Genomic DNA, 27,320 nt, shown 5'->3' with positions numbered 1-27,320 from the left:
TTGTTTGAGCTGCAGAATGTGGGTGTGTAGGATGGAGGCCATATGTCAGAGCTCCTGGGTGGCCAGATGTGAGCCACAGCTGCCCTAGCTGTATATACTGAATCTTTCCAACATGAGTTATGCAGCCCAATGCTTGTGACCAGCCTTTGTAAACTTGTGCTCAGGTCCAGGAGCCTCTTGTGTCTCTGACTCCTGCCTATACCTTTTCAAATCATAACTCAACCCTACTCCATGGCAGGATCCCAAACAGGTCTCTACACTCTCCATGTGCTGCCTTGTGCCTGGTTATCTATCTACCCATCAGCTATGTCATCTATGTCATCTACAAAGGCTCCTGGAATGAGATGGTTTGGGGATGTGCTGCACTTGGAATGTAATTTGTGTTACTTCTCCTGGGGCTTCAAACCAAGGAACAGTTTGTCCTCTGTGGATATAAAATATGTGTTACCATGACTGATATTTCATATTTAAAATGTGCTCTTTGAACTTGTTTCCTTCAGCATCCTTTTCCCCCCTTAAACTTTGGAGAGATCTGAGAATCATGACAAAAAATGAGAAAAAAATAGTCTTTCATTATGAATTTATTGAGAAGCAAGAAGAGCACATAGCCTAACTACAGAATGATTCACTCATCACTTAAAAAACATCACAGAACAAAAACATTCCAGGTACACTCCAGAAGACTAGAATGATATGAATCCTATGTTATGATATCGATCACTGGTAAAAAGGCATGCTCATCCTATTTCCTTTTGTTCTGTAGTTATAGCAAAAGCTGTGCTAGTGGAATCTCCAGACAGGCTCTAGAGAAGATTTAAGATGTTGAGTTCTGTAACTGCATAATATCTGATATATGTGAAAGTCATCTTCTAGCCTGTGTTAGAAATGGATACCTCCATAACTTACTGCAAAAAAAGTGTTTAGGCTCTCGCCTGTTCTGCCTCATGCTATTTTCATCCTAAGATGAGAGTGTTGGTATTGGATACTTTCTTTTTACAGCTGTATATATTAGAAGAAAAAAAGTAGGCTACAGTGCGCGTTTAGAGATAAAATTACCACTAGAGGATCTAGTAGCTTCTTGAAAATAGCAAATTATAAAGAGGAACAGCATGAGAATCACCATGTGAGGATTATTTTCTTCAGAATCATTGTAGAATGCCAGCAGCCTACTTGACTTGAATAGTTTTGGTAGTCTGTAGCTTTCATGGAATTGGTTTGTGGCTAATAATAGTCTAAATAATTTTTCACAGTAAAATCGGCACAAGCGACAATGACGTGATCTTGATTAGTCAGCTTTGCTGAAATAGTGTAATCTCCCTGTATGAGAAAAATGCAAAACAAGAGATTAGCCCATCAGTACTATATAACTGCTAAAGTTTCTGACTCCTCCTTTTAGAAACAGAACAATTTTTTTCCCATCAAGTTCCTCCAAAAGCTTCCTGGTCCAAATGTTTCAGAGGTGGTAAAGGATGTGCCCATATGTTCTGCCAAAATACTCTCCTCAGGGATATCAATGCTGACAGCACAAATTGAAAATTAAACAGTGCAAGGGGAATGAAATGTTTTGCTGCATTAAAAAAATCCCTTCAAATCTGTAAATTCTGTAAATCTGTAAATTCTCATGACTCTTATAAGCAAACACAATATGGCCTGTGCTATTTAGTAACTGGAAAAAGAGGTGCTCAGTTCTCTGGCACTTCTCTTACATGGATCTTGTTCAGTGTTGCTGATATGAATTTTTATAACAGAGCATGCTGGGGGAAGTGTGTGTATAGATGACTCAATCTATAACGAATTCCTATATAATAAAACAATAAGTAGTCTGATTTCTGATTGTTAGTTGAAAATATGAATTCAGGCTTTGGGGAGAACTTATTATCATTACAGTGCAAAAAAAAAAATAAAAAAAAAAATCTGAACATTAAAGAAACCATGGCTATCTTGTATAGGTCAAAATGGCTCTCTCCAGACACTTGGAGAAGCACTGTACAGGGAGGTGACCAAGGTGGCTTTAACAGATTTGGAAGGAGAGGTGAACTAGATTCATTCACTGTGTATTGCTGGCACTGCAGTAATAATTTCTGGGTTTTTTTGCTAGAGCATGGAGGGGAGCAAAATGTGGGGTAGGAGAGGTTGACAGCAGTGACCTCCTCGCTTCAAACCACAGACTGCTCGTGCCCTGTTTAGAGCCCTTCTGGTTGTGGAGTAGAAGGAGGCATAGATAGAATGAGTCAGGCTTCTCGGCATTTGCCTTTTACAATGGGATTTTTAAAGCAATACCTGGCCTGCATGCTCACTGAGAGGTTCAAGTTAAGAATAAAATCTAAATTTGGAGAGAGGCCCAATGGCAACATGCTCTTGAGAATAGAGCTTGGTTGTAATTCCTGTGTGGAGCGTGCAAACATCCCTCAGGCTTCTTGGATGAGGCTGTTCTTTACAATGAACAGAAGATGATTGCTGTATGGAATCGTTCCTTTTTGTCAGCATGGGAGGATGGTGTTATTTGCCTGATTGATTAATTAAAAAAAGAGGCTTCCTATTCTTTTTCTCACAAGCACATTAACTCTCTAAAAGCTTGTAGTTTAATTAATGGAAGAGACTTCATAATAAGTAATTTCCATTGTTTATTAGTGATTAAATTTATTTTTTCTCCTTCAGAATAATTTTTTGCTTGTGGTGAAAAATGTTATTAAAAGAGGCTTGAGATCAGTCTTGGAGTTTCTGGCTCCAAAAACTAGCTGAAAATTCAGCTAATTTGCCCAGAACTTGAGTTTTACTGGACTGTGTGCATATGGCTTCTTCTTGGTTTAAAGACCTATTCTTCAGTTTGTCTCGAGGCTTTACTACGTAAGTATGTTAGTAAAGCTGCTTCTGGAGCAGGATGATGATTGATGTGAGCTCAGGCACTCCTGTGTGAGACATCAAAAGGCAGTGCTCAACACAGCCTCTGTAGGTTATACCCTTTAGGGAAGCAGACTGCTTAGGGTGGGATAACAGCCTGCATAATGGGGGTCCAGCTCCCTGTGTGAAAGCTTTGGGAAAATGAAGGTCCTGGTTGCTGCTGTCACCAAAGGAAGAATGAGACATAGGAGATGGTAGCACTTGTGGAGGCTCGATCCTCCTAGAAGCCAGCTATCCTTGTTATCACCTCTGCAGGTCTTGGCAAGCTCAGTTCTTTGGGACTCAGGTCTTTGTTCTGTATCCCTGTTCTGATCCTGTTTTCTTTTCCAGCCTGGAGCAATCCAGTGCTGAGCAGATCCCAGACCTCATCTTTGAGCCTCTGACACACATTTTATGTCTGCTGCTGAAGAACTGAGAGCTCATGCTGTGCCTCTCCAAGTAAATCTAAGGGGTATTTGACTGACCACCTGAACTCTATGCTTTTTCAGTGGTGACTGTGATCCTTTCTTTGCTATATTCTCAACAAGATGCCTTGATAATCAAAGACTTTGCTTTCTTCCCTTCAATCCAATCTCTTCATTGTATGTCTCTAAAAAATCCTTTGTTATATACTGATCAAATATATCTTCATGCTGTGCCCAGTTAAGACACTGTTGCATTCAGCATTTGAATCTGTCTTTTTTTTTGCAGTGTGATTCAGTTGAGTTTCTAGGAGACTTAGCTGTGTGTGGAGAAGGCTGCCAGTAAAAAGCATCTGTAATGGATGACCAGGAAATTCAGAGCAGTGCCTAGAGTACTGCCTGTTTTCCCACCTTCCTAAGAAATTTTTTTCTTATTTTAAGGCTCCATAAATCCAGAGAAAGTGTTCTTGGCCCAATAACTTGTACCTTCAGTTGCCACCTAGAAGACCTTGGTCTCTCTGCCTGACACCATGTACATACAGTGGAACATGTTCAATTGCAATAGTATCTAAAATGCCTTTATAGCCAGAGAGGATGAATGAGATCCTCCAAATTGTTCAGTTCACTAAGGACTGAGCAAAATTGCAGCCTTGGTCTCTGGGGAGTCCCCTGGAACTGCTCTGGAACTGCTTCTTTTCTTGCTATTTTAAGAGTAAGAGAGGGGGAGCCTACTAAAGAACTCTGTGGCTGTCTGACTTAATGCTTGTACAGACATCTGCTATCTGGAAAAAAAAAAACTTTGTCACTGGATAGTAGTGCCTCTGTAACTCTTTATAAGCAAAGCCACTTAATTTCATATTGAAAAGGATCTAGTGTGCCAGCTGGGGAAGCCTGGAATGTGCTGGGGTGATTGCTGGTAGTCCTCTGACCATACCTCATCTGGGAAGCCCTTCTGCTTGGGAACACAGCTGCAACCAACTTACCTGAGGGATTTCTTTGATTCCCAGTGTGACTGGCCCCTCATAATAGAGATGTTCTGGAAAGCAACAATGGTGATGGATGGTTAGACACGCAGCACAGGAAGGAAAAAGTCAGCTGATCATAGATTCTTTTTTGGTAATGGCATTTCAGAGCCTAGAGTGACAAGGATTATGGAACTGCAAAATGCTCCATACACAGTCCTGCAACAGCCCTCTTGAGAGAAGTATCAGGATGAATGCTGCCTTATGGGGAAACGCAAGGCAGAGCTTGGACTCAACGAGAGTCTGCAGCCCTTGTGAATGGAAAAGGGGGGCACATTTTTGCACAACCAGGTGGACATTCCTTTGTCATCACACAGCCTGAAAATGACAGCGGAGGGAGGGACTGCCATATTCAAGTCCTTTAGCACGAACTATTAAACACCTGCAGCTGCAGCAGTTGAACTGTACTGTTTTGGTAACTTTTAGAAAAACCAATCTGAGCTGAGCTGTAGGTATGGACTTCTGACTGCTTGCTGAACATGACTTTAAAGTGAAAGGAACGTGTCTGTCTCTCTGCTGAGGGAGTGTACAATAAGAAGTTACATGAGCTATTAAAGTCATCACAACAGTGTTGGTGACTGGAATAGAGCCTGGGAGTTCCACCTTCCAATCCTCATCTCCCTAATTGTACGAGGCATGCCTGCTTTTGGCTGTTGAAGAAAGGGCAACTTTGGCATTAATGGATAGAATTAGCAAGTTGTTCTGCAGTTCCTCCTACTTCTTTATAGCTTACTGGGCCAAACTGTGCAGACTTGACTGAAAATAAAACTTGTAGATGTTTCAGTATTTCAGAATTTCTTGTACAACTTGCCCCACACAAGTCATGGGAAAGTCTAAGAACTGTTTAAGGATTCTTTTTTGTAGGTGTCATGAAATATTCCTTACTTTGACAGTGACAGAGGAGTGTGTCATCATGTTTATGTGAGTATGTGCTGGCATTTTGGTGCTTGTCACTTCTAGAGAGTTTTAGTCTAGTCTCACTGTTGGTTTAAACTGTTTCTTGTGAAAGGTTGGATAAAAGCTTTGTAACATCTTTAGATTGTATGGTCCATATCACCATGCATGGACTTGGAAAACAGTCCACAAAAGTTTTTCCCACAAATGACATGAAATGTTAGTCTTGTAACAAAATTATATAAAACAATGATGATAGTAAGATAAACTAGGAAAAGGAGAAACCTGAGATATTACCAGTGTTCTACACCTTTGCATTAATGAGAAGTTTGTTTAATGTAATGCCCTGATGATCTGGGGAGGTGGAGAAGATGCAAAACAACTCAGTGTTGCCCGGAACAACCTAATCCCAAAACAGAGAACAGAATAAGTATGTCTTGGCTTGTCAATCTCAAACTGATCAGCTATGCTACAGCAATTGTACTGTACTCGTTCCCCTCTGCATCCCTGGCTAATTCATGTGGACAGCAAAAAGTCTTGTTGTTTTCAGAGAGCAGTCACCATTGCCTCTCGCTTCTGTGCACGAAGTAAGAGCCCAGGAGTCTGACACATCTCCACTGCAGTGAGCGGTGACTCAAAAATTTTAAAAATACAGTACGGCCCACTTCTCAGTTCACAGCTTTAATAGACTCTAAATGGAAATTAAAGGCACCAAAGACTGCATAATGATGAGTGACTCCCCTGGGACTTGAGCTGTGTGTGTCAATGCGATCTAAGGCACATTGGGAGCTGCTCCCTCAGGGAGGTGTGGGCCATGCACTGGTGGGGCTTGTGCTATGCATGTCCTTTTGTTCAGCAGAGAGCCTTGCAGGACTACCTTTTCTTCAGTCAACTCACAGCCTAGCAAATCTTGGATGACAGCAGAAGAGAGGGGAGAGGAAACTGGGCTGTGAAGAATCCAAAGTCCTTCTGCATGGGGACATGGAAGCTTCTCTTGGATCACGTGCTTGTTAGGATCTCAGCTAGGCTCTCAGAAAGCCATCCAGAATCTAAAAACATAGATGCAGCATTCAGGCTCTGCAAAGCCTGTATTTTAAAATGAAGTAGGTGTCATCAGGCCATAAATTTGCTTATGAAATGATGGCAATGCTAATCTCTCATCTAGTGTAGGTAGAAGCTATTTTTCCCCACACACTTCACTGTGATAAAGTAACCAGATGAATGCAGTCTCAGGCCTCTGCCTCAGCCCACTCTGAGAAGTTTTCCTTGATTGCTCTGATATGTTGTAGCTATGCCTTTGCTCAGTTATCAAAGAAATCACTGCCATGGGCTGTATCAACTTTTAGGGAGCCTTCAAATGTGGAGCAGCAAGTGCTGCTTGTCCGGTTTGAGGTCCACATTTACTGCTTTATGCTTCAGCTTTACCCTTATTTAGCTCTTGTTAACCAGGGGCCTTGCAGTGGTTCACAGCTGAATCATATGGAGCTACTGGAGAAAGTCCAGTGAAAGGCCACTGACATAATTAAGGGACTGGAACATCTCTCCAGTGAGAGACTGAAGGAGCTGGGACTGTTCAGTGTAGGGAACGAAAACATTAAGGGACAGCACATCAATATGTACAAATACCTGAAGTGGGGTTGTAAAAGAGGATGGAACAAGGCTGTCTCTACTAGTGCCTAGTGGCAGGGCAAAGAGGCAGTGGGCACAAAATAAAACACAGGAGGTTTCTCCTGAACATTAGGAAAGACTTTTTTTGCTGTGAGGGTGAGTGAGCACTGGCAGAGGTTGCCCAGAGAGATTATAGAGCATCCATCCTTAGATATATCTATAAGCCTTGCTCTGGACATGGTCCTGGGCAACTGGCTGTCAGATGGCCCTGTTTGAAGTATGTGGAACTGGATTAGATGACCTTCAAATGACTTTGCAACCTCAACAATTCTGTGGTTCTGTAACCAGTCCTTTGGAAAACTCCTGTAACCTTCCTTGCTTCAGTGTGGAGTTGGATACTATGCTGCTTTGAAAGTATGTCCTTATAGGAAAGCAAGGGCAGCTTTCATTTTCAGCTTGTTGAGGCCTGTCAGGAAATACTATGGATTCATAAACCTGATGAATTTTATCATTCATATTCACTTTGGACCATGGAAACCTCCTCAGTGGATCAGGCTTTTCAAAGACCATTCAGTGTTCCAGTTGCATGGGGATTTCTACTATAATTCTAGAAGTGTAAACATCCTCCAAGGCTTGAAGGACTGCAGTTTATCACAGCATCCTTAATATGCATTTTTTCTCCACATATTCATACATTTTTACATTCCTCCATTGGAAGGGGATGAACACATCTGCTGCAGTAAGTATAACTGTCACAAACACTGAGCCTATCTTATTGAAAGAATTCTATGGTCTTCCTAGAGAAAAGCCCAAACATGGTTGCAAAAAATACGCACACATTTGGAAGAGCATAAACCATGAGTGCATTTTTCCAATTAAATATTCCCCTTTTTCTTTTTTGTCTGCTGGTAATTTATGGTACCTTTCAAGCATGCTGTCATCAGTGATTTGCTTTCAGCCCTTTTTCTTATAGATTTATCTGAATTTTTCTGCCTAGAAAATATTTCTATTGTACCACTGAATCAAGGTGATACTACTGTGTTTTTGTAGCAGCTTTTCACTGTTATTTCTACCAAAGGGGACTTAGTCCTTTTTATTGCTAGTGAGCATGCCTTTAGTAATTTCCAGTCTGAGGCAGAGCTTTCAAATGTGTAAGAAAGAATTTCCTGAGGATTACTTCAAATTACTAGTTATCATTTGTCATGAAGATGCCTCTTATTCCTGACTAAACACCTATAATGAAATTCTCACTCCTCTTTCTCAAATCTTCCTTTCACTGAAAATCTTTATGCGTTCTCACACTCTTATACTATATAAAGGCCCTGTACATCTGCACCCACCTCTTCCTTTTTCTATGTTTTAAATATTTTTAGAACTTCAATGCTCCATGTTGGAGTTCTTCTAGGACACAATCTTGCACTGATGCAACTGACACACAGCTTCTGTGCTGTGGATGTAGGAATGATGTGAATAACTGCCAGCTATAGTTGTATAGTTGAGTGAGGAAAAACATATGTAAATACATGGCCAGGTGAGAAAGAGTCACTCTTTTTACTGGTGAGAAAAATGTGAGGTGAAGGGGCTAAGCAAGATGGCCTTGTGTGTCAGCCCAAAGACCTAACTTTGTGGTATAGCTAGGTCTATAGCTTTCTCAGAAATAGCTACCTACATTCTCAATGTGAGAGTCAGTCTTTTAATTCATGTTATGTTCTCTACTTTTATTCACAAATGCTGTTTTAGAAACTTGCTCACTGTAACACGTACTGAAAGGGACAATAATGTAAAAGAATGGAGATCTGAAGCAAGGTGGGGAGTTTCTTTATAGTCTGGGGAGTGTGCACAAGGAATTGTGCAAGTGCTCTGATGGTGCCTATGTCAGTTAAGCCCAAAAGAAAATTTGCAGAGGAGGCAGCTATCTTTCTGTCAGGTAGCTTTGCTTAAGCCTCCAAGCTGTGGTTGACACATTGCTTAATATTACCCTGGTAGATCTTCCACTCTGATTTTAGTGATTGCATTGGGAAATCTGTTAAATCTTATGTAACTGTTTTCTTTGGAGGAAATGGAGAATAACCAGCACATTCTACTAAAAAAGAGGAAGGCCTAAGTTCACGTTATGCCACAAAGAGTTTAGCAATATTGTTGCTGTTCCTAAATAGGCAATGGCAAATTTCCTTGCAAACTTTGAGCTAACAACTTCACAACAGTCTTATAGCTCAAAGAAAAAGATCTTGGAATCCTATTTATGAGTCTGAGTGAGCAGTGCCAGACATGACCTTTGGTTAGTAAAAATAGTAAATACTATATGATTATGATGAACATGAAATCTCCAGCTATTTCAAGTCTTTCCAGCACAGAGAGTAGTTCCAGTCATGAAAAAACAGTAGCATTATAGGAGGGCAAATATAAAGAAAAAAGTAAACTTCCCTCAAATAAATAAGACTTTGCCACATCCAGCTCTTACAAGTCTCTTTTGCTTGTAACTTTTGCTCTGCTTTTCCCCACAAGTAAGTGGATCAACAAAACCTGTAGAAGGATGATGTTCTGTCTAATTTTGGGAGAGGGAGGGGCAGGCAATTTTTGGCCTCCTTGTGAAAGGCAAGTAAATGCTATGTGAAACTACATTTAAACACAGGTCAGGTCTGGCCAGATGTTGGAAATGTTGCCAATAGATCAGGGAAAAAGGGGCTCTCCATGAAAAGCTTCAGTTGAAAGGGCTCTCTGCTCTCCTCTGTCTTAATAGTCTGCATACTTGGTCATTCACAAGTTATCCTTCCTGCACGGGCATTAGGTCAGATTTACAGCTGTGCTTATATGGTGAATTATGCCTGAACTGCCTTAAATTGGTCTTTAGCTCAATTCTCTGTCCTATAACATGGGGTAGATTCGACTGTCAACTAATTAAGAAATACCCCATTTTCAGTTTGAACCTGTCTGAGAAAGTTCACTTCTTTCCCACTATGACTTAATTACTAAATAAAAACAGCTACTGAATGAGAGGGTGTGTATTAAAAAGTGCATGGCAGACATCTTTGAACTGAAGTAGGGGTACTTCTAAATGAAGATATATAGTATTATTTAAACAACCAACTATGTGCTTATATCATAATGTACTTCAATTAGCAGAAACAATCGCCTGTCAGTTTAAGATTAAGAGACTTGGAAACCCCAGGAGGTTTTGGCTTTGTAGCTTAATGAGTGAATAGCTGTTTGTGTTCAGCTCAGGACTGACTCTACTTCTCCTTAATGTATTCACTGAAGGATGTTATTAAGTACTTCATCAGAATAAGATAGTTTTTCAATAGGTCTGTGGGTGGGTTTTTCTCCTCTTGTAATTCAATACACAATTGAAGAAACTTCTGAATTTAATTTTTTTGTCTATCTGGCTTACAGGATTTACATAATTGGTTGCTCATGCAACATTTCTCTATTATTCTTTGTGATAGTTTTGTGCAGTGTGAAATGTCTTAGTCATTTTCCAGGAACTGTCTTAGCAGTAGTGCTGTGCATGGTCTTTAAACTCATGGCCCTTGCACATGAGTTATTTCAGGGTTATCAGCTTGAAGATGTGAGTGATCAAGGAAAGCAGAGCTTCTGTAACTATCTGGTGCTCTGACAATTCAAACTTCTCTGTGGTTCTACTTGTTTTTTTATAAAAACAGCCTAAATAGATGATCATGGTGTGAGGGGGATTTAAAAATTAATGGATACATGCTACTGCAGTCCAGAAGCAATACCACAGCTCTTCCAGACATGGCACAGCTAACTTGACAATACCTAGCCTGGGTTGTGGCAGAAGGAGCCTTGAGGTGCCAAGGCTCACCTAGACCCAAAGATGCCTGGGGGGGTGGGGGGATTCTGGGGGCAAGCAATAGCATTCTAAACCAACTACAGCAAGTCTTTGCCAGCTGGCAGTATGACTGGCATGAGCTGAATTCATCTGACTGCTGCATAGGCACAGGTTGAACTGAAAAGAGATGCAAACCATAGATGGTAGCAAATAGTATCTTGTTCCAAATATCCTTGTTCAAGCATATTTCCTCATAAAGTAATTAAAGAATTGCCTTTAAGGACAGGAGGTGTGACTTGCTTAATAGTGAAGAACATGTTCAGAATGGTTCTTTGTTTGCTCAGCTATTTCTTTTACAGAACTAGCTTTTATTTTTGTCATACTTCTTGCTCACATGAGAAGCACATGCCTCTAAATATGGTTTATGAACCTCCCTGCTAGTGGATGGGGGTCACATAACCACAGTAATTTTTAATGGACCTGAAATCCCATGTGCGTGCAATATTCTGTGATTAAAAGTAAAGCAAACAAACAGGTTGGGGGGAAAAGCAGGCCCTTAAATTAACATGTCTCTGTCCTACTGCGTTCCTGTCACCCATTAACATGCTGCTGAAGTAAACAGAACATTACAATGTATTGGTGCAGTCAGCAGCACAGCAGGCGCATCCTGCTTGGAGTATTCAGCGGCCATCAAACACTTAGAGTGCCACCTAAATTACCTCCTTTCTTCTTTCCACAGAAAATAAGCTTAGAATGACCCGGCCCGCAAAGCGTCTCGGAGTAGGTTAAGACTCTCTTGCCATTTACGATCATGTCCAGCTTGACATAGAGTTCCTTGATGCTGTGTCCTACAGACAAAGCAGAAAGAGAGCTCAGAGAAAGCGCAAGCATAAACAGGTTTATTACTTTATTTTGAAAAAGATTCTGGTTTTTCCTCCCTGCTGTTTGAGCCAGTAGATGTTTTCTCTTCACAGAGGACTCCTGGTACATAGAAATCTGTGCTTCAGGAGCAGGTCTCTAGGTCCTTCAAGATATATGACAGGGGACATAATAGCAGTTCTCTTGATTGTTAAATAAACTATACCCATGACCATTTTCTGACTCTGAGGTCAAATGGTGCAGCAAATCTCATGTCCTTACATCTGAACTTCTCTTGTATTCTTGGCAGAGGGATCATATCCAATGGGCCCCTGGAAACAACTCGTGACCTGTAATTGCTGCCTGGGAAAACAGTAACTGGCCTGAGCCAAACCTGTGCCAGGGACCAGCACAGCAGCTTGGCAGTGCTAGGAGGTTTCTTGCTTGTGCCTGGCTTGTTGACACAGGCAGAGCCAGTGAGGCTACTGGATTTAGATGGATGACCTGTACTCTGACTTGTGGGAAAAGTATTTGCAAATGTCTGTAGTGTGATTTTTTTTTTTTCAGGCTTGTTTACCTTTGTAGGCACCTGAAAACTGATGCTCCCTGGACAAATAGCCCACGTCTCGCAGGAAGTGAGACCTTTTGCATGCAAGGAAGCATTCCCAGGTGCTAAAAGAAACTTGGCACACAAATTTATTTTCAACACCAAGAGCATACAGCAGCACTTTCATATTTGTGCTCTGGCAGTACAGGATCTAGATGAGCTTGGGGCTCAGGTTTGCAAGAGATGGCTTTCCTGTGAAAGAACCACAAAGCAAGCTACGGCTAATATTAAATTGTGCACCCAGTTTTTACCTTTTATTGCTGATAAGTCAAGTGCTAAAGGGTATAATTTCAGCTGATGCAGGTGGCAAACTGATGGTGTGACTATTCCTCAGGCCAGCACTTTCCCAGAATGTATGCCCAGGAGGACAGAGGGGTCTCCCCACATTGCTCTGTGGGAGTCCATTCAGACCTGCAAGGGTCACAGCCTTGGAAATTTGGTGACGTAGTGACACAAGAAGGTGTGTGAAAGTCAACAATACTCTCCCCAGAAGACTTAACTATGAAGATGATGAGCTCTAGAGCAGCCCCCCCTTGGCTCTGCGTGTGTACAAATGAAGAGTAGGAGCTGAGTAGGGGCTGAAAGCTGATATGACCTCTTCAGGGTGACATATGTAGTCTGAGGCTGAACTGATAACAGAACTGACATTTTTGTAACCCTGCACAGGTTTTGAAGTTTCTAAGAAATGAAGCTCATTCATATTTTATAGGAGATTGTCACCCTTGCTTACTTCTTAATATCAGCACTCATGTATGAATTACCTGTGTACAGCATGAGATAACAGCAATTCACTTACCTAGGACTGTTGCAGCTCTGATGTCAAAGGTGTGGGTTGCAATATCAGAACAATGGTCAATGCTGAGAGCAAAATCTTGCTGGGGATCTGTTTGAAGACACAAAGCAGTGGGTTACAAGTTGTATCTTTATGAGATACTGACTGTATACATAATATATAAAATATAGAAGTGTTATAAAAAACTAATTACATATTTCTTAAAAGTTCTCCAAGAAGTGCTTAGAGCTTCCATACTCTGCACTCAATAGCTACTTTTGTCCTTTCTGCTCCTTCAGTCAGAAGTGCACTCAGATGATAACCTGGGTGAGGTTAGAATCTACTGTGTAGGAAAATTAACCAAGCTCAAAGAAGGAAAGTTCCCCACAATGGTGGGTGGGAAATGCTTATTCAGTGGTGAAATCTCAGCACAACTGCTTTTCCCAGACTCTGCACATTGCCATTCGTTCCTCAGCACTGAGGAGCAATTGGTTATGAAGATGTTTATTAATTAATTTGCATCACAAAATGGCTTGGTGAAGCTGATTAGGAAACTGGATTGTGGAGTGGGATGAAAAGTCCAAAACTGAAAATAAAATTGTGTTAACTGAAATACTGCAGCACTTTTTTTTTTTTTGGGTCTGTCATCCTGTGATATTTCTAAGCCAGAAAATATTCTACATTTCTCCTTTTCTGGGAGACTTCAGTAGAGCTGTGGGACCAAAGGCAGCCCTTTGACTGATAATTGTAAAGAACGTGATTCTTTCTAATTCCTGTAGTATCCCTTTCTCTGCAAAAAGCTCTAAAACTCTTGTAAAAGCATAATTGTTTTCCTACCACTTCTACCTTTTTCCTTGCTAGCCTCCATGAGACTTGATGCTGTGCCTGAAGGCTTGCTGACATGTCACTCTCTGGTGACAGGCAGCAGCAACCACTGACAGCTCAGCTGCCACAACCAATAGAATCTGCAATTGTTTTCCAAAGCTGTGGCAGGAGGAGAAAGATTTGGTCTATTTGGAAAAATACCTTGAGCCTCAAACTTGCTTTAGGCATAGTTTTGTCCCTCATTATGGCATTCCAGCCAGCCTGTACATCCAACGTAGTTCTCTGTGGAAAAAAGAGAAGCAACTGTGGCATGTGCAGAAGCAGCCATAGGCTCCTTGGTTTACACAGCTCTGGTAGTGATAAACATAGACTTGGCAACTGAGTTCTGTTTCTAAGTTATTGTTGCTGGAACTAATCTTCTCACTGAGCTGAAAATAACAGGTTGGGAGAATTTCCCTTTGATGCTGTGGTGAAACTTGAGTCACAAGTGCCCTCTGTGAGGCTGAGCCAGCATCCCCATAGTCTAACCCTGTTTTTGTGGCAGTGCCCCACAGCTGTAGCAGCTGGCAATCAGCAAGCCTGTGTGACCAAAACCTGATTGCTTAAAGGAGATCACAGAATGAATGAAAGTGTTGAGAGGACATGGAGGGCTCTAACTAAGCCAGACTTTGTGAGCCCACAGATTATCAGTGTGGTCTAACAGCAGAGCCCTAAATTTTGGTCAATTAAAATGACTGTTCAAAGGAGAGAGATAAAAAGAACTGATATTTCTAAAGCTCTGTGTCCCTGTGCTGGATTTTGTCCTCCACACCACTAAAGCAGTCTCTGCAGTTGCATAATCTTCTTGGGACAAAAAGTTAGTGCCTGCAGTTGTTTATCAAGTGGCCACAGTCAGAGGGTTGTCTTTCCTCTTTTTTCTTATTCCTGTCAGTTCCAGCTTTGTTTTTACAGCTTCAGAAGCTGTTGGAATCGGTTAGGAGAGCAGTTTCCTGCTTCAGCTGGAAAGCATGTCAAACTTCTCTTTTCTCCAGGACCGTTGCTCCTGCTTCCCCTCTGGTTTCTACCATCTCTCAGGGCTTGGTTTCCGCATTCTTCTGGGCTTCTGCTAGAGCCCCTCTTGTTTCTGTTTTGTGTGTGCTGTGATGATAAGGTTCAGGAAGCAGCTGCTCAGATTCAGAGCAATTTGGGCATTGATGCCTACAAATAGTGCTGGTTGTTGAGTGACTAAAATTGTTGGTTCTGCAATTTCAAGAGGGAATTGTGGCCAAACATGGCAGTAGAACATACATAATGACCTTCTCTTTTCAAAGAGACTATGCTGCACTTTAATGAACAAATTAAATTGTGGCACCAGGGCTAGAACTTGAACTTTTAGTTTAAAATTTTCTCAGCAGTAACAGAGTGGAAAGGGTATGTTCATGAAACCAAGATTTTTTTGAAAGCTTGGGCTTCTTACAAAGATCCTGATCTCAGGGCTATTTTGGATGGGATATCTGTTTATTTCTATGGGTTGAGCTCCTTTGACAGATGACACATTTCATAGTGCATTGTAGCCATGGATGTCTTTTACTGCACTGCTAGTGATGCAGCACAGGATCCCGACATATCCAGGAGGTGCTATCTGGTCCTCAGAGAAGAAAATGTGGAAGCACTCACATGAGGAATTCCAGAAAAAATTGTGAATTGGAGCACTTGGATTTTATGTTGTTACTCTGTTGCTGACAAATGTAAAATTTTCCACTGCCAAAAGAACCCCAATTAATTTTCTGACCATCCCTGTGGAAATTCCTGCTCAGATTTAGCAATCCAATTTTGCAATCTTAGATACTGCGGCATATATGGGGACCTCCTGCTGAAATCAATTGAAAGAATGGCTGTGTTGCTAAAGCTATGGTGCCAGGGAGTCTGGATTCCCAAACATGTAGGGACAAACATTTCTACTATAAAGAAATTAATTAAACTAGTGGGGTTTAGCTGCATGATAAGTGAAGGACTCTGCAAATTCAGCTGGGCTTTATACACTAAGGGATTGTGCCATACCCCTCTTTCCTTAAATCGTGAGGAGTCCCTCCTGTGGCCAAGGCAACTCAAGGCAATTGCTGTTTTTGTTTTTCATCTCAGATGTACAACTGTGAGTCACTGTGTGTCTCCTATGGAGGTTTAGTACTTATTCTTCTGTGTTTGCCTAAATCTGAAGTGAGCTGGTTAGACTGAAAAAAAAATACATGTTATGTCTTTCACATGTGCAGAGCAATAACATTTACTGTTAGATCTCTAAAATACGTGGGGCTGCCCTTCAGCCTTCCACTTCCCTGCAACATTTCATGGTGCACAGTACTGTATGTTCCCAGACTTCCCTCCACCTACTCCCTTCAATCTGCTCCCTCTCCCATAATTAAAGCTAGAAACTCTTTAACTGGTTACAGAATTTTGCTTTTCCAGTTCAGCTTTGATAAATCACCAACACTCATAATGTTGTTGGAAATTTTGCAAACACATTGAGGTTTATCAGTGAAAATCTGCTTACTGAGGGGGAAAAGGGCGTTTTTTGTGTATCTAGTGAGAAGGACTTAGGCTGCAACATATTTACAGCTAGCATGAAAGGTGTCTGGAAGCAGAATTTTGACTCAAGTTTCTGTCTAGGCAGTACTAAATTTTGGGCAACTGCTCTGGGAAACGGGAAAGTCTTTGGCTTTGTAAACCATCAATGCACTCCAGGATCTTCCAGACCTGTTATTTGAACCTGATGCTGTGGCTGAGGCCGAGCTCCCAACGTATCTAGCACTGAATGTCCAGCTTTCACTGAAGACTGGCTTCTGTAGTACAATCCTGCTTTGTGAGAGGTGAATTTGGGATGTACCTGGCATCTTGCTACCAATCACCCCTGACATGGCTTAGTGCCAGCTGAGCCCATGCATCCCACCACCCATTTCACCCTTCCCCAAACACTCTGGTGGAAATTTGTTTCTATAATGACTTGGGATGTGGTTCTCCATGTGCACTGGCACCCCAGTGCAAGATTTCAGCCTGACTTACTATTCGAGGTGCTCACAGTGATGGGTTTGGCTGGGTTTTTTTTAGAAGACTAAGCAGTTGTGTGTAGTACAGCCTAGAAGCTCAGATGAGTTCCTGAACTTTTCTTTCTAGAGTTTTTTCCCCTGCTTCTGTTCTTGTCAAAAGGTTCATAGGTAAATTATCTCAGCCATATTTACAGCAGTGTAACCTCAGTGACAAGGACAACAGATGGGGGATCTCTTTTGTGCTCTGGTTACTGTAGTTGTGGGGCCAGTGGCTCCTGCCCCTGCTGAACATGGGTGTGCACAAAGGCACAGAGCTGCGAGCTGGGGCTGCCTTTACAGCCTCCTGGGAGGGGATCTCCAGAGCACAGGATGGAGTGGACAGCTGGGAATGATAATGTGCTAACCCACTGTGGCAATGTCCCTCAGAGCCTGAGCTGCTAGATTGCTAACTGGGCATTACAGAAATTGCATGGCCAGATGGGAAGCACCTGTTCAAGGAATTTTGCTGCGCTGGTGTACAACAGCCTGTCTTTTATTCTTCTCTCTCCCTTCCCCCCTCTCCCCCCTCCCCCAGTCTTTTTAACTATGCTGTACTGGCTTCTCTCTCTTCTGAATCTGCTCTAAAATCACATTGTTTCCATCTGACCATGAAAATCAGTGGTATGAGTGAATAGCAGCAGCAAGCAGATGAGCTTTGCTTGTAAAAGTCCACATCTGTAAGCCTTGGAGTGGTAAGAAGACCCTCCAAACTGGTTAGCTTTGGGTGTTTCAAAATAATACTTCTACGAGCAGATAAGCCACAGAATGGAATGAAATAGCACAACTGCACTTGGCTAGGGTCAGGTAAGGACAAGCTGGTGCTAGAGGAGATGGAAATTAGCACAAGGAAGAAACATTTAGCAATTACCCAATACTCCTCACCTTCAAAGCTCTTAATAAAATTAAATCATTAGTCTTTACAACATTGAAGGTGATGAAAGGAGAAGGAAAGAATGAGGAACTGTTTGGGATTTCAGACTTTATGTATTCGTTCAACAATTTCCCTTTAATGTCTATTTAAATAAATTAACCTGAATGCTCAAGGTTATATTTGACACTGGAATCTACTTACAGGATAGTGAGAAGGAAGCATCAGGTGAATTAGCAGTTCTCTGGTTTATGCATCTGCATTTCCCTGAGCACCTTCAGTTTAATGAACTTCCCTTTGGGCCTGCCTTCACCACATGCCACTGCCACATCCAGACGTGTCTGGGAGGGGCAGAGTGACCCTCTGTTCAGAGGAGAGCAGAATAAATTGTGAGACTTACACTGGCTGTGTCTACCTTATCATCAGAATGCTCCATCCCTCCAGGCTTTTGCCTGATTCAGACTGGAGCTCTGGCCTAGCTCAATTCAGTCACTCTGGCCTCATTTGCAGAAGTCACTGTATGTTTTATAACCTGAACTTTTCTGGCTTGCTTAGGCAACATAGAGGAGAAGGAATAGAGAAGATTAGAGTTTGTGTATCCTTAATGTCCTGGGGTTACAGACTGTGGGAGTTCCGCTTTGCAAACAATGCTATCAACTTGTGGTTTCTGAGGTTGTTTAAACCCAAACCTCCAAAGCTTTTGGAGGTGTCCAATGGAGAGAATAACTGCTTATTTTTTGATAAAATTTACATGTCTGTAAAGGGAAGCTTGAAGATTTGGTTTCAGTATAATCTATAAACTAAAAAAGCCCAGGACACTAGCAAAAGAAATTGAAAATGAGACTTAAAAAAAAAAAAAAAGAGTTTATAAAAGTTAAATAATCCCAAGTCCTCTCCCAAGAATACTGAACACTGGTAATGCATAGAGCATGTTTCTTGGCTAGATAAAGGCACAGGCATTACTGGCTAATGCTTATGACCTTAGTTTAGGAGCAAGGTGATTTCAGTGTCTTACAAGGTTAGTTTAAATCAAAGACAAAGATTTTGTCTTTTGGTATTTCAAATAAAATTCATTGTGAAGTACAACTGTTGTTCAAATGTGCAAATATTAAGAAACAGTAACTTAGACGACTTATCCAAATGTCAGGTGGAGAAGAGAGGAAGAGATTTTCTGGCACCAGGCTGATGTGATGAGGTGGAGGGAAGCCCCTGTGAAGACAGAAGGTGTGAGGGGCTCTCTGCAGGTGCAGGGCTGTATTTGGGGATGGGGGTGTCACTAGCATGCATAAAGCAGCCTTGCCAAAGAAATGCCCTGGGTCTCCCTGCCTTTTCCTGCCTGAACCACCTTTCCTGAGAGCAAGCTTGTTAGGGCTGTTGGATGAGGCTTGAGGAGAGGCTCAGTTTCTGAAGGCTCTTTCCTTTCTTTTGCCAGAGGTGGTATTTGGAAAGGGGGGATTTCTGTGCTTTGTGTGGTATGACAAAGCTTTATCCAAGCCTGTTTAAGAGGACAAAGCTGAAAGATGCAGGCTTTGAGAGATAGCATATATAGATCTGTACTTGATAATCCTGATTTGTCCTAGTTAACTTGAGAGAGAAAGGCAGACAGGGCAGGCTTCAACTACAGCAGTGTAACAAGAAAATACTGCATTAATCTGAGCCCAGCAGGGACTGTATTAGAGAGAGAAAGTCTTTGTTCTTCTGTTGGTAAGAAAACACCATGCACTGGATGAAGAAGGTGCTTACAGTAACTGCCTGTATTCCTAATCAGAGCTGTCTCTTCCCTCTTCTATGTGTTGGGGTTTTTTTTTTTAAATAATTTTTTCATAGTGCCCTCCTTGAGACTGAGGTCTCTGGACATCAGTGCTTGCCAGAGTGACTGGGAGTTCACAATAGACTTTCAGAGTTGTGTCAGAAACAGAACCAAACGTTGCTGGAAACTGCCCTGCTGTCAGACATGTGCCATGCTCTGGGATAACAGCTATACCGCTGATTATACAGAACAGTAATCAGCAGCATATAAATGGGCTAAATGTTCCCATTTTCCCATGATGGGTTTAAATCCACTACAGAAGCATGGCAGTAAGCTACAGTTGGAATGGCATGCTCCCTCTGCTGAGGAAAGTAGCTGGGTTCCCACCTGCCTGATCACCTCTGGATCATTTGACAGGAGCCATCCATCTTCAGGTGAAGAGGAAACTGAAGCATTGAATTAATTTGTGGCAGTTTTCAAAATGCTAGCTTTTGGCAACTAGAAGCTCTCCTGAGTCTAAAAGCAGCATCTGGAACAGATCAAAGGGTTTTGATTTGGTATGTGGTGAATCTGTAAAGGGCATTTGGACATCTTGTCCATGATGGCCACTGTTTCTCCCTAGTTTTAGGTTGCCTCCTTAAAGTTGGTTCAGTGACCCCAACACACAATAATGCTGATGTAGTTTTTTTCATTTTGAGGTGTTAATTTTTCTTAGAGTACTATGGATGTTTTTCCTGATGGATATTAAATTGGTGTGAGTGTCTGATCTTCTGCCTCTATTTGCCAAACTGTAAGCATAGTAGGGTCCAGATATATTTTGAGGCTTGATGACAGCTCTAGATGAGATGATGTGGCAAGGTCAAGAAAGTGTAGCAATGCTTTGTTGCTTAGAGGCTTAAAGAGAAAGCTTTGCATAGGAGCACTTACCATCAGCTGTGGTTTGTTCTTGCTACTGACTTTATGCAGTTAATGTGCCTTTTGATAATTTCTGCTTTATCTAATATAGGAGCTAATCTCAAATTTTTATCAAATTGTTAAAATGGTTGTGACTCACCTGTTTAGTGTATTAGAGTGCTTCTTCCATAGGCTCAGATTCAGTATCCAATAGCAAATTACAGTATTGCCTTGCCCACAAAATTTATAGACTGTAATGTAGTATACCATTTTTAGGTATGTTTCTCCTATATGTTTCCAAAGGGGCAAGCACATTTTTCTATGGCTTGCCTTCTGAACTGTTACCACTCATCCTTACATTTACCTTAGTGACTCAGTGGCTACAGCAACCAAAGAGGTGGCAAAAGTGTGTAGGTATAAAGCATGCCAACCAGTTTAGATTTATCAGCTGGAGATAAGCAGGAGAGGCTGTCACACATAAACATAAACAACCCTCTTTTGCAGTCCATGGTGCAGGACCTTAACGGATTTGGTGAAGAATTTGGCTCTGTGAGGAAACCACTGAGAACTAAATTAGATGGGAGAATTTGAAGCCTGGTGGGAGAAGTTCAGGTTAATTTGCTCCACTACTAGTCTCACTGAAAGCATTAATATTGATTTTACTGAAAGATTTAAAGTCTAGGTACTGAATCTAATGTTTTTGCCAGAGTACCTTGGAGGTATGAAATTGTCTCCTGCTCCTCTATGTCATTTACATTTTAAAAGTTACTAAGTACTCTCCCCTCTGAAAGAAGGATAAAATGATGTTCAGAATCACCTCAAGAGTTCACATAGAAAAAAGAAAGTTTAAATCCTCTAATGAGACATGGAGAATGAAATAGATGGGATATTTTTAATTCATGGAGGGACCAAAATTTTAAAAGAAGATTTGCATGCACACTCATAACTATGCTACCTTGATTCTGATGATAGTTTCAGTTTGTTAGGATCTGGTGCCAGAAATATACATGTACACATCTGGTCTTCCCCTTGGAATAAATAAGTTATACCAGATGAGTTCAACAGCAAAGCTATGACAGTAAGATGGCTCGGACAGAGTAAACAAATAAAAAAATTGTTTTCAAGAGGAATTCTTAAGTTCTTTGATTGTTTGCCCATTAGCAATCTATGCAACGAAAGATCAGAGGGGAGTTGGTGTTGTGTGGCTTTAAATAATTTAGGAGCAGAAGCAATTGCTGGAGACTGTTTGAGGGAAATAAATAAATAAGTCCAAGAGAAGCATCTGGCTCAATCTGTCTGCCAAAAATCCAAAGAATAATGGAAAAAGAACCTCTTTTTACCAAGTGTCTAGAAGAATTCTTGCCCTGAAGAGGCATGAATGAGAACTTTTTCACAGACCTTTCTTTCCCAGCTGAAACTATCAGATTACTTACATCCTTTAAGTAAAGAATATAAGTGTGTGGTCAGGGAGGGAAAAAGACTAGTTACATTGGTTGGCATAGAGAACATAAGGTGATATGCTGTAAAATTAGTGCTGCAGTGATGCAAATTTAACAGTGCTGTTTACAAGTTGGCATTGCTGATTGAACAGGTGTATTTTTAAAAATACACCTGATGTTACAGGTGTATTTTTAAAAAAGGAACAAGTGGAATTTAAGAAAAACAGTATCTTTGATCTCTCAGTATATAGGAGAAAGTAGAATGAGTGTGTGAGAGGGACCCTAGTAAGCCTGAAATGCTTCAGAAAGGACAGACAAATCATCAGGAAATTGTGAGCTAACTGGTCTCTGTCTCCACTTGTTTTATTTTAAGCACTGAAAAGTTCCCTCAATACAGAGTTTAACAGGAGTATGTCTGCAGTGCACTATCTGACCAGAGTGGGTTCTACACCCTGTTGAGTTCAAGGGGCCATTTTAACAAAGATCCAAATCTGAGCTCACACATTTAAAGAAAAGCCGTACAAATGAGAGTTCCTCTATCTATGAATGCAATTTAATCCAAGTGTGTACTGAAGTGGGCAGTGCTACTCTCTCCTGTTGTGCCACTGGAGGCCAGGAAAAAGGTTTATAAAAATGACACTGCTTCAAGTGTGACACAGAACTATGCAAGCAAACATGGAGCTCACTGGACATAAGTTCAGCATGACCTTCCTCTGTTTTGGAAGAGGCAGTGTCATGTAAAAATAATTTCCTAGATGACCAGATTGCCCTGGTTCTTTGTCTAGCACAGGACATGAGTTATAGTAAATGTTTACCCATATTCCTATATATGTGTTATTATTTTAAAATTTGTAGATATATAGATATAAAACTTATGAAGGGTGCAGCCAATTTCATATTTAATTCAGAAGGTTGAAATGAATACTGATTGTTTGCTCCTTCTCGTGAAACTTTAATGGCTATTAACCTTGCTTTAGATGAAAAACAGAAGAAAAAGAAAACAAAATCAGATATGAATTAGGGAAAAATGTCTATATTTAAAAATCTCATGTGGTCTAAGCAGTGTTTTATATAGTCTTGAGAATATTTCTGAAGATCTTCAAATACTACTACTTTGACTCTTCTGAAGAGCTCCCTGAAATTCCTTGTTATTTATTCCAGTGCACAGAAAGCAGAGTCCTTAATGGTTGATGGTGTCCATACCCTTTTTTAGAACCTTCTGCCTTATCAGTGTTTGTTTCTAAACTGTAAAGAAACCTACAGTTTCAGGCAGTGGGCAGCCCTAAGATCTCCCAGGTCCTAATCTAAACAATTTAATTAAATAATCACCAAACTTGCAGGTTAAAACAAAAGCAGGCATTCTAAAGCACTGAAGTGTTAATATAGGCCCACCTGACATTTCAAGAGAGCTGTAAAAATAGATGGAAAATATTTTTTGTGTGTCTGCAGGAGCAATCACACAAACAAAAGCAAGCATTCTAAAGCACTGAAGTGTTAATATAGGCCCACCTAACATTTCAAGAAAGAGCTGTAAAAATAGTTGGAAAGTATTCTTTGTGTGTCTGCAGGAGCAATCACGTGCTTTCCCTTATGAAGGGGGGTCCCATTTGAGCACTACATACAAGAATGTTCCCATGGCTAATTAAGACAATTAGGCTTTACATGAATGATCTAGAAGCAGGTGCTGGTAGGTGTGTTAGGGAGTTATGTTCTGTTGTCTCTGACTGCATTGCACTTTGCACTTCCAAGTGGATGCCTATTACTCAAATAACACTGGAATCTCCCCAAGGCACTTTGTTACCATTGCCTACCTGCCCTTCCCTTCCCAGACAATTGCCTTTTATAAAGTAGCTAGAAAGATCAAAAGCATTATTGCAGTGAAATTAAAAGGGGTAGAAATTGGTCATTTATGTAGCAGGTTCTTTTCATGTCTGTGCATAGACTTGCCAATTACTGTTCTCTTTTCTCAGTCAGAGATGTTAACCTGTGCTGCTTTTATCTCAGGATCTCTGCCCAGGTTTCTAAAGTGATTTGTGGTCATTTGAAATCTTCCTTCATTTTTGTCACTTGTTCCTGGGAGGAAGAGTGGCCCTAATAGGAAATGTTTTGCTATTTAAAGGCTGTCTCGGTGTTATGTCTCCTGCGGTCACACAGAGGAGGCAGCCCGCTATCTATTTACTCTACTTTTAGACCACCTGCCTCTCAGCTTGATTTTCTTACCATGGACTTGCTGCTGAGATTTTTTTGTCTGATTACTTTTTTGCAGTTGCATTATACTAATCACTAGTATCTTGTCTAGCCCCTTCTTTTGATGCATGACTTGAAGTCCTGACTGCAGAACATTCAGTCTGATGTGGCTGAGTGGGAATGGGGATGCTTTCTGTAAGATCCAGAGCATAGGCTGAGGCTGGGGGCCTGATGCATGCCTGTATCTTACATGCTATAGGAGCAGGATACAGCTAGAACAATTGCTTGTGACCAGCAATTGCAACTTACTCCTGGGTACAGGATATGGCTTCAATTTCTCAGTTATCCACCTAAACTTCTCTGTTGTATTAATCACTGTTATATTAGCCCATATTTTTTAATTTAGTCAGATTTTTACTGCATTATAGGAGAGGATCTGATAAACAGCAAAACAAAAATGGGTACTTGTCTCCTCTTTAAATGCTCAAACTGAATTCTAATAATTGATTGAGAGAGGTCATTGAGCTCCAGAAACAAGTTGCGAAGTACTTGGTAAAAATTCTTTTAACATCCTTATATTTTACTTGATTCAATCCTAATTCCCTGATAGCATCTTAGAGTCTATACTAACAACATTAGAGGTGAAATCCTCACCCTTGAAGCCAACAGGGCAATCCTTTACTGAAGATTTTGTACTTGTTACCTCACTGTGGCTCCTGTTATCCCCCAAATAGGACATCCTCTGATACCTTCAGTGGAGCAGGCAATACCAAAGGGATTTCTCAGACTGGAGGGACATATGGGGCAGTATTCCTCTGAAATAGCTAAAGAGTGTGGGCAGTTACCTAATATAAACTCTGCGGTTGTTGCCATTACAAATTTGTAATGGGAAGGTTTGATGGGGAAGGGTCTTGTCAAACACTAACAAGTCTGTGTCCTCCTGGGTAAGAACAATTGGCAGGACACATGAAAAATTGAGTTATGGTTTACAGTGAAATAAAGCAGGGACAAAGCTGCCCTTCTCCTGAAAGGGTGATCAGCACTTTGTGCACCACTGTGAGCTTGCCAGTGAGCTCACTAAGGACAGGTCCTTCTCTGAAGCAGATGTGCACTAGTGTACTTGGATTCATCCTCCTGACCTGTAGATTTTGGGGCTCGACCCAAAGCACCTTAAATTCTTCTCCTTTATGCAAACTGCTGGATTATGAACTGCAGCAATGCAGATGGTATATCCTGGGCTGATGCTACCCATGCGGTAGCCTCTGGAAAAAGGCAAGGCAGGACATTGTGATGGTAGTTGTGAGTTGCCTCAACTTGAATCTGACAGAGCAGTAATGGAGAAAGGAACCTGACTTCAAACAAGGAATCTTAGATAATTCTTGCACTGTTTCCACATTTATGTATCTTTTCATCTCCCATAGCTGTGCCCAGGAGAACAGAAGACCACTCTAAGTGGTGGGACCTGACCTTTGTGATCTCTGGCTCGTGCTTCTCAAGCTGCGAATTCCCCCTGAATGAATGTACCTCTTATCTTTCTGTTCATGGCAAACCAAAGGAAGTGACAGAAACAAATGACTCTAAACAAATGTATATTGTTAGCTAGGCACAGTAAGAAGCAACATTTAACTGGCACATGCCAGCAGACAAATTCATCATACTCTGAATTCACTCAGACTGTAGCCTGTGTCTCTGTGTCAAGGCATCTCATGCTGACTGGGACCTGTTGAGGGAACAGAATTCACTTACGCAACAAATTTTTACTAAAATGAAGGCAAACCCAAAGTCTGTATTCAATATCTAATTAAATATTTTCTTAATGCATTATACCCATTTATAGAACGTGAAGCCTGACTTTAGTCCCCCTGGGAGCAGGCCAGTAAAGAATGGCATTGCAAATATTTATTTACTTCTCTTGTCCCTCACTGGCTTTATTTTAATGGGTGTGCAAAAACGCATGAAAGCTACAGGCGAGGAAAAGCCCCCGGGAAAACCCTTTGTAACTGGATGAATTGGAAAAACAAACTCTAGGGTGCTCATTTGCCATGAATCGCTTTTCAAATCACGTGCGGAAAATGAATGAGGCGTCTGTGAATCTAATTCCCTTTGTCCCAGTTGTAAAGCACATCAGCACAATAGGCGAGGCACACGGCCAGCAAAGCAAGAGGTGGAAAGCAGGCACCATTCAGTGAATTCATTTTCAGTCAAACCAGTGTCGCTTGCTCCTTTTCTTTTCTACAGATTTAAAGAACAAACAAAACCCTGTGATCCTTGGGAAATGCCTCTGGTAAGGGCTGCTGCTGAAGTCTCACTAAGCACAGTGGCAATGGCAGAGAACATGAATCCTTCCCACTGTCACACTGGGTCCCTTGTCATTCCTAGTGGGAGGACAGGAAGCACATCACCACAGCCTCATCGCACATTAGGAAAGCAGCAGATCAGTGCATTGAAGAGCCTGTTTCATCCCAGGGGTAAAAAAGTTAAAGACCTAGGGTCTTCTTATTTTTTTTTAACCTAACTTCAAAATAAAGATCTTAGACATCTCTTTAATGCTAAACTGGGTTTTTCACAGCGGTTTATTATTCTGAAATGTTACATTATTTCCTCTTTATTATTTTCTGAATACAGTTAGGTATGTGTGTGTGTGAACCAAAACCAGCTGTACTTGAAACACGAAAAATATTTTAGATGTGAAACCCAGTGCAGCTTTGGGAGTGTAACCCTTCTATTCACTGCCTGGCTTTATAAGCATCCCTCACTGCATATAAGAACAACTCTGCTGAGCAGCTGAAAGGAAAATGGAAATGTAAAAAAATCTCACCGCAGCTTTTGTAATATATTTCCAAGTTGTCCTCTTTGCAGACTGTGTGCGTAGGCCACTGTGTGCTGGCATTGATGTAATGCAGGAGTAAGATGAAAAGAAGAGCACTTGATGTCTTCATGGTGGTGGTGGTAGTTTGCAGGATCACTTCTGTCTCTTGCTAACACTCTGGAGGGAGGTGTTCCTTCCTTTCTCCAAGGGGCACGGGACTTACAACATTCGTGCCTGCAAAAGGGTTAAGTGAGCCAGTGCAGCCTCAGCTTCCCACAATGCGGTATAAACAAGAGGCTAATCAGACTTGGAGGGTGTTATTTCCGTGTACTTCGACTTCTGCTTTCTGCTTGGTGTTAAATTAATGACAAATGAGCTAATCACACCTACTCACTGCCCGGCATAGTCCTGCCTTGGTGCCTGCTGGAACAATGCAGCAATGTGTTTATTTCTGCTCTTGCTGCCAGTTTCTTCTTTTGAAGTCAAAGCATTTGGGACAAAACTTCAACAGGCTTATTTTGCAGCCTTCTGGCTGAAAAAAGTTGCAATCCAAATTGCCCCATCTTAATCACAAGAAGTCAGCCCAAATTTTGGAAGATGAACAGTTTGGTCTCTGTGTTTTTCCTAGTAACAAATCTG

The 27,320-nt window shown here is 41.3% G+C and overlaps 1 protein-coding gene across 1 annotated transcript; it reads right to left on the bottom strand.

The window, feature by feature from the left end:
• Window positions 1-563: 563 nt before the first annotated feature.
• LY86 (lymphocyte antigen 86) lies at window positions 564-26,981 on the bottom strand. The gene is made up of 5 exons (XM_039712086.1): window positions 26,691-26,981; window positions 12,875-12,961; window positions 11,333-11,461; window positions 4,286-4,338; window positions 564-1,317 (listed from the first exon to the last, which is right to left on the bottom strand). The coding sequence occupies exons 1-5, from the start codon at window positions 26,809-26,811 to the stop codon at window positions 1,222-1,224; spliced, it is 486 nt and encodes a 161-aa protein (XP_039568020.1). The 5' UTR covers window positions 26,812-26,981; the 3' UTR covers window positions 564-1,221.
• Window positions 26,982-27,320: the final 339 nt, after the last annotated feature.

The sequence above is a fragment of the Passer montanus genome, unplaced genomic scaffold, assembly GCF_014805655.1.
Source record: "Passer montanus isolate IOZ18808 unplaced genomic scaffold, ASM1480565v1 scaffold26, whole genome shotgun sequence".
Taxonomy (NCBI): domain Eukaryota; kingdom Metazoa; phylum Chordata; class Aves; order Passeriformes; family Passeridae; genus Passer; species Passer montanus.
The sequence above is the reverse complement of the archived record's forward strand: the minus strand, read 5'-3'. Positions and strand labels throughout refer to the sequence as shown.

What these genes read in the sequence shown, in the direction of transcription:
- LY86 (XM_039712086.1), bottom strand. Translation starts at nt 26,811, where the DNA reads ATGAAGACATCAAGTGCTCTTCTTTTCATCTTACTCCTGCATTACATC. An exon ending in CAGAGCTGCAACAGTCCTAG is followed by an intron (nt 11,462 to 12,874) that starts GTAAGTGAATTG and finishes CTTTGTCTGTAG; the next exon opens with GACACAGCATCAAGGAACTC. An exon ending in CTGTGGAAAGAAGAAAGGAG is followed by an intron (nt 4,339 to 11,332) that starts GTAATTTAGGTG and finishes GTTGCTTTCCAG; the next exon opens with AACATCTCTATTATGAGGGG.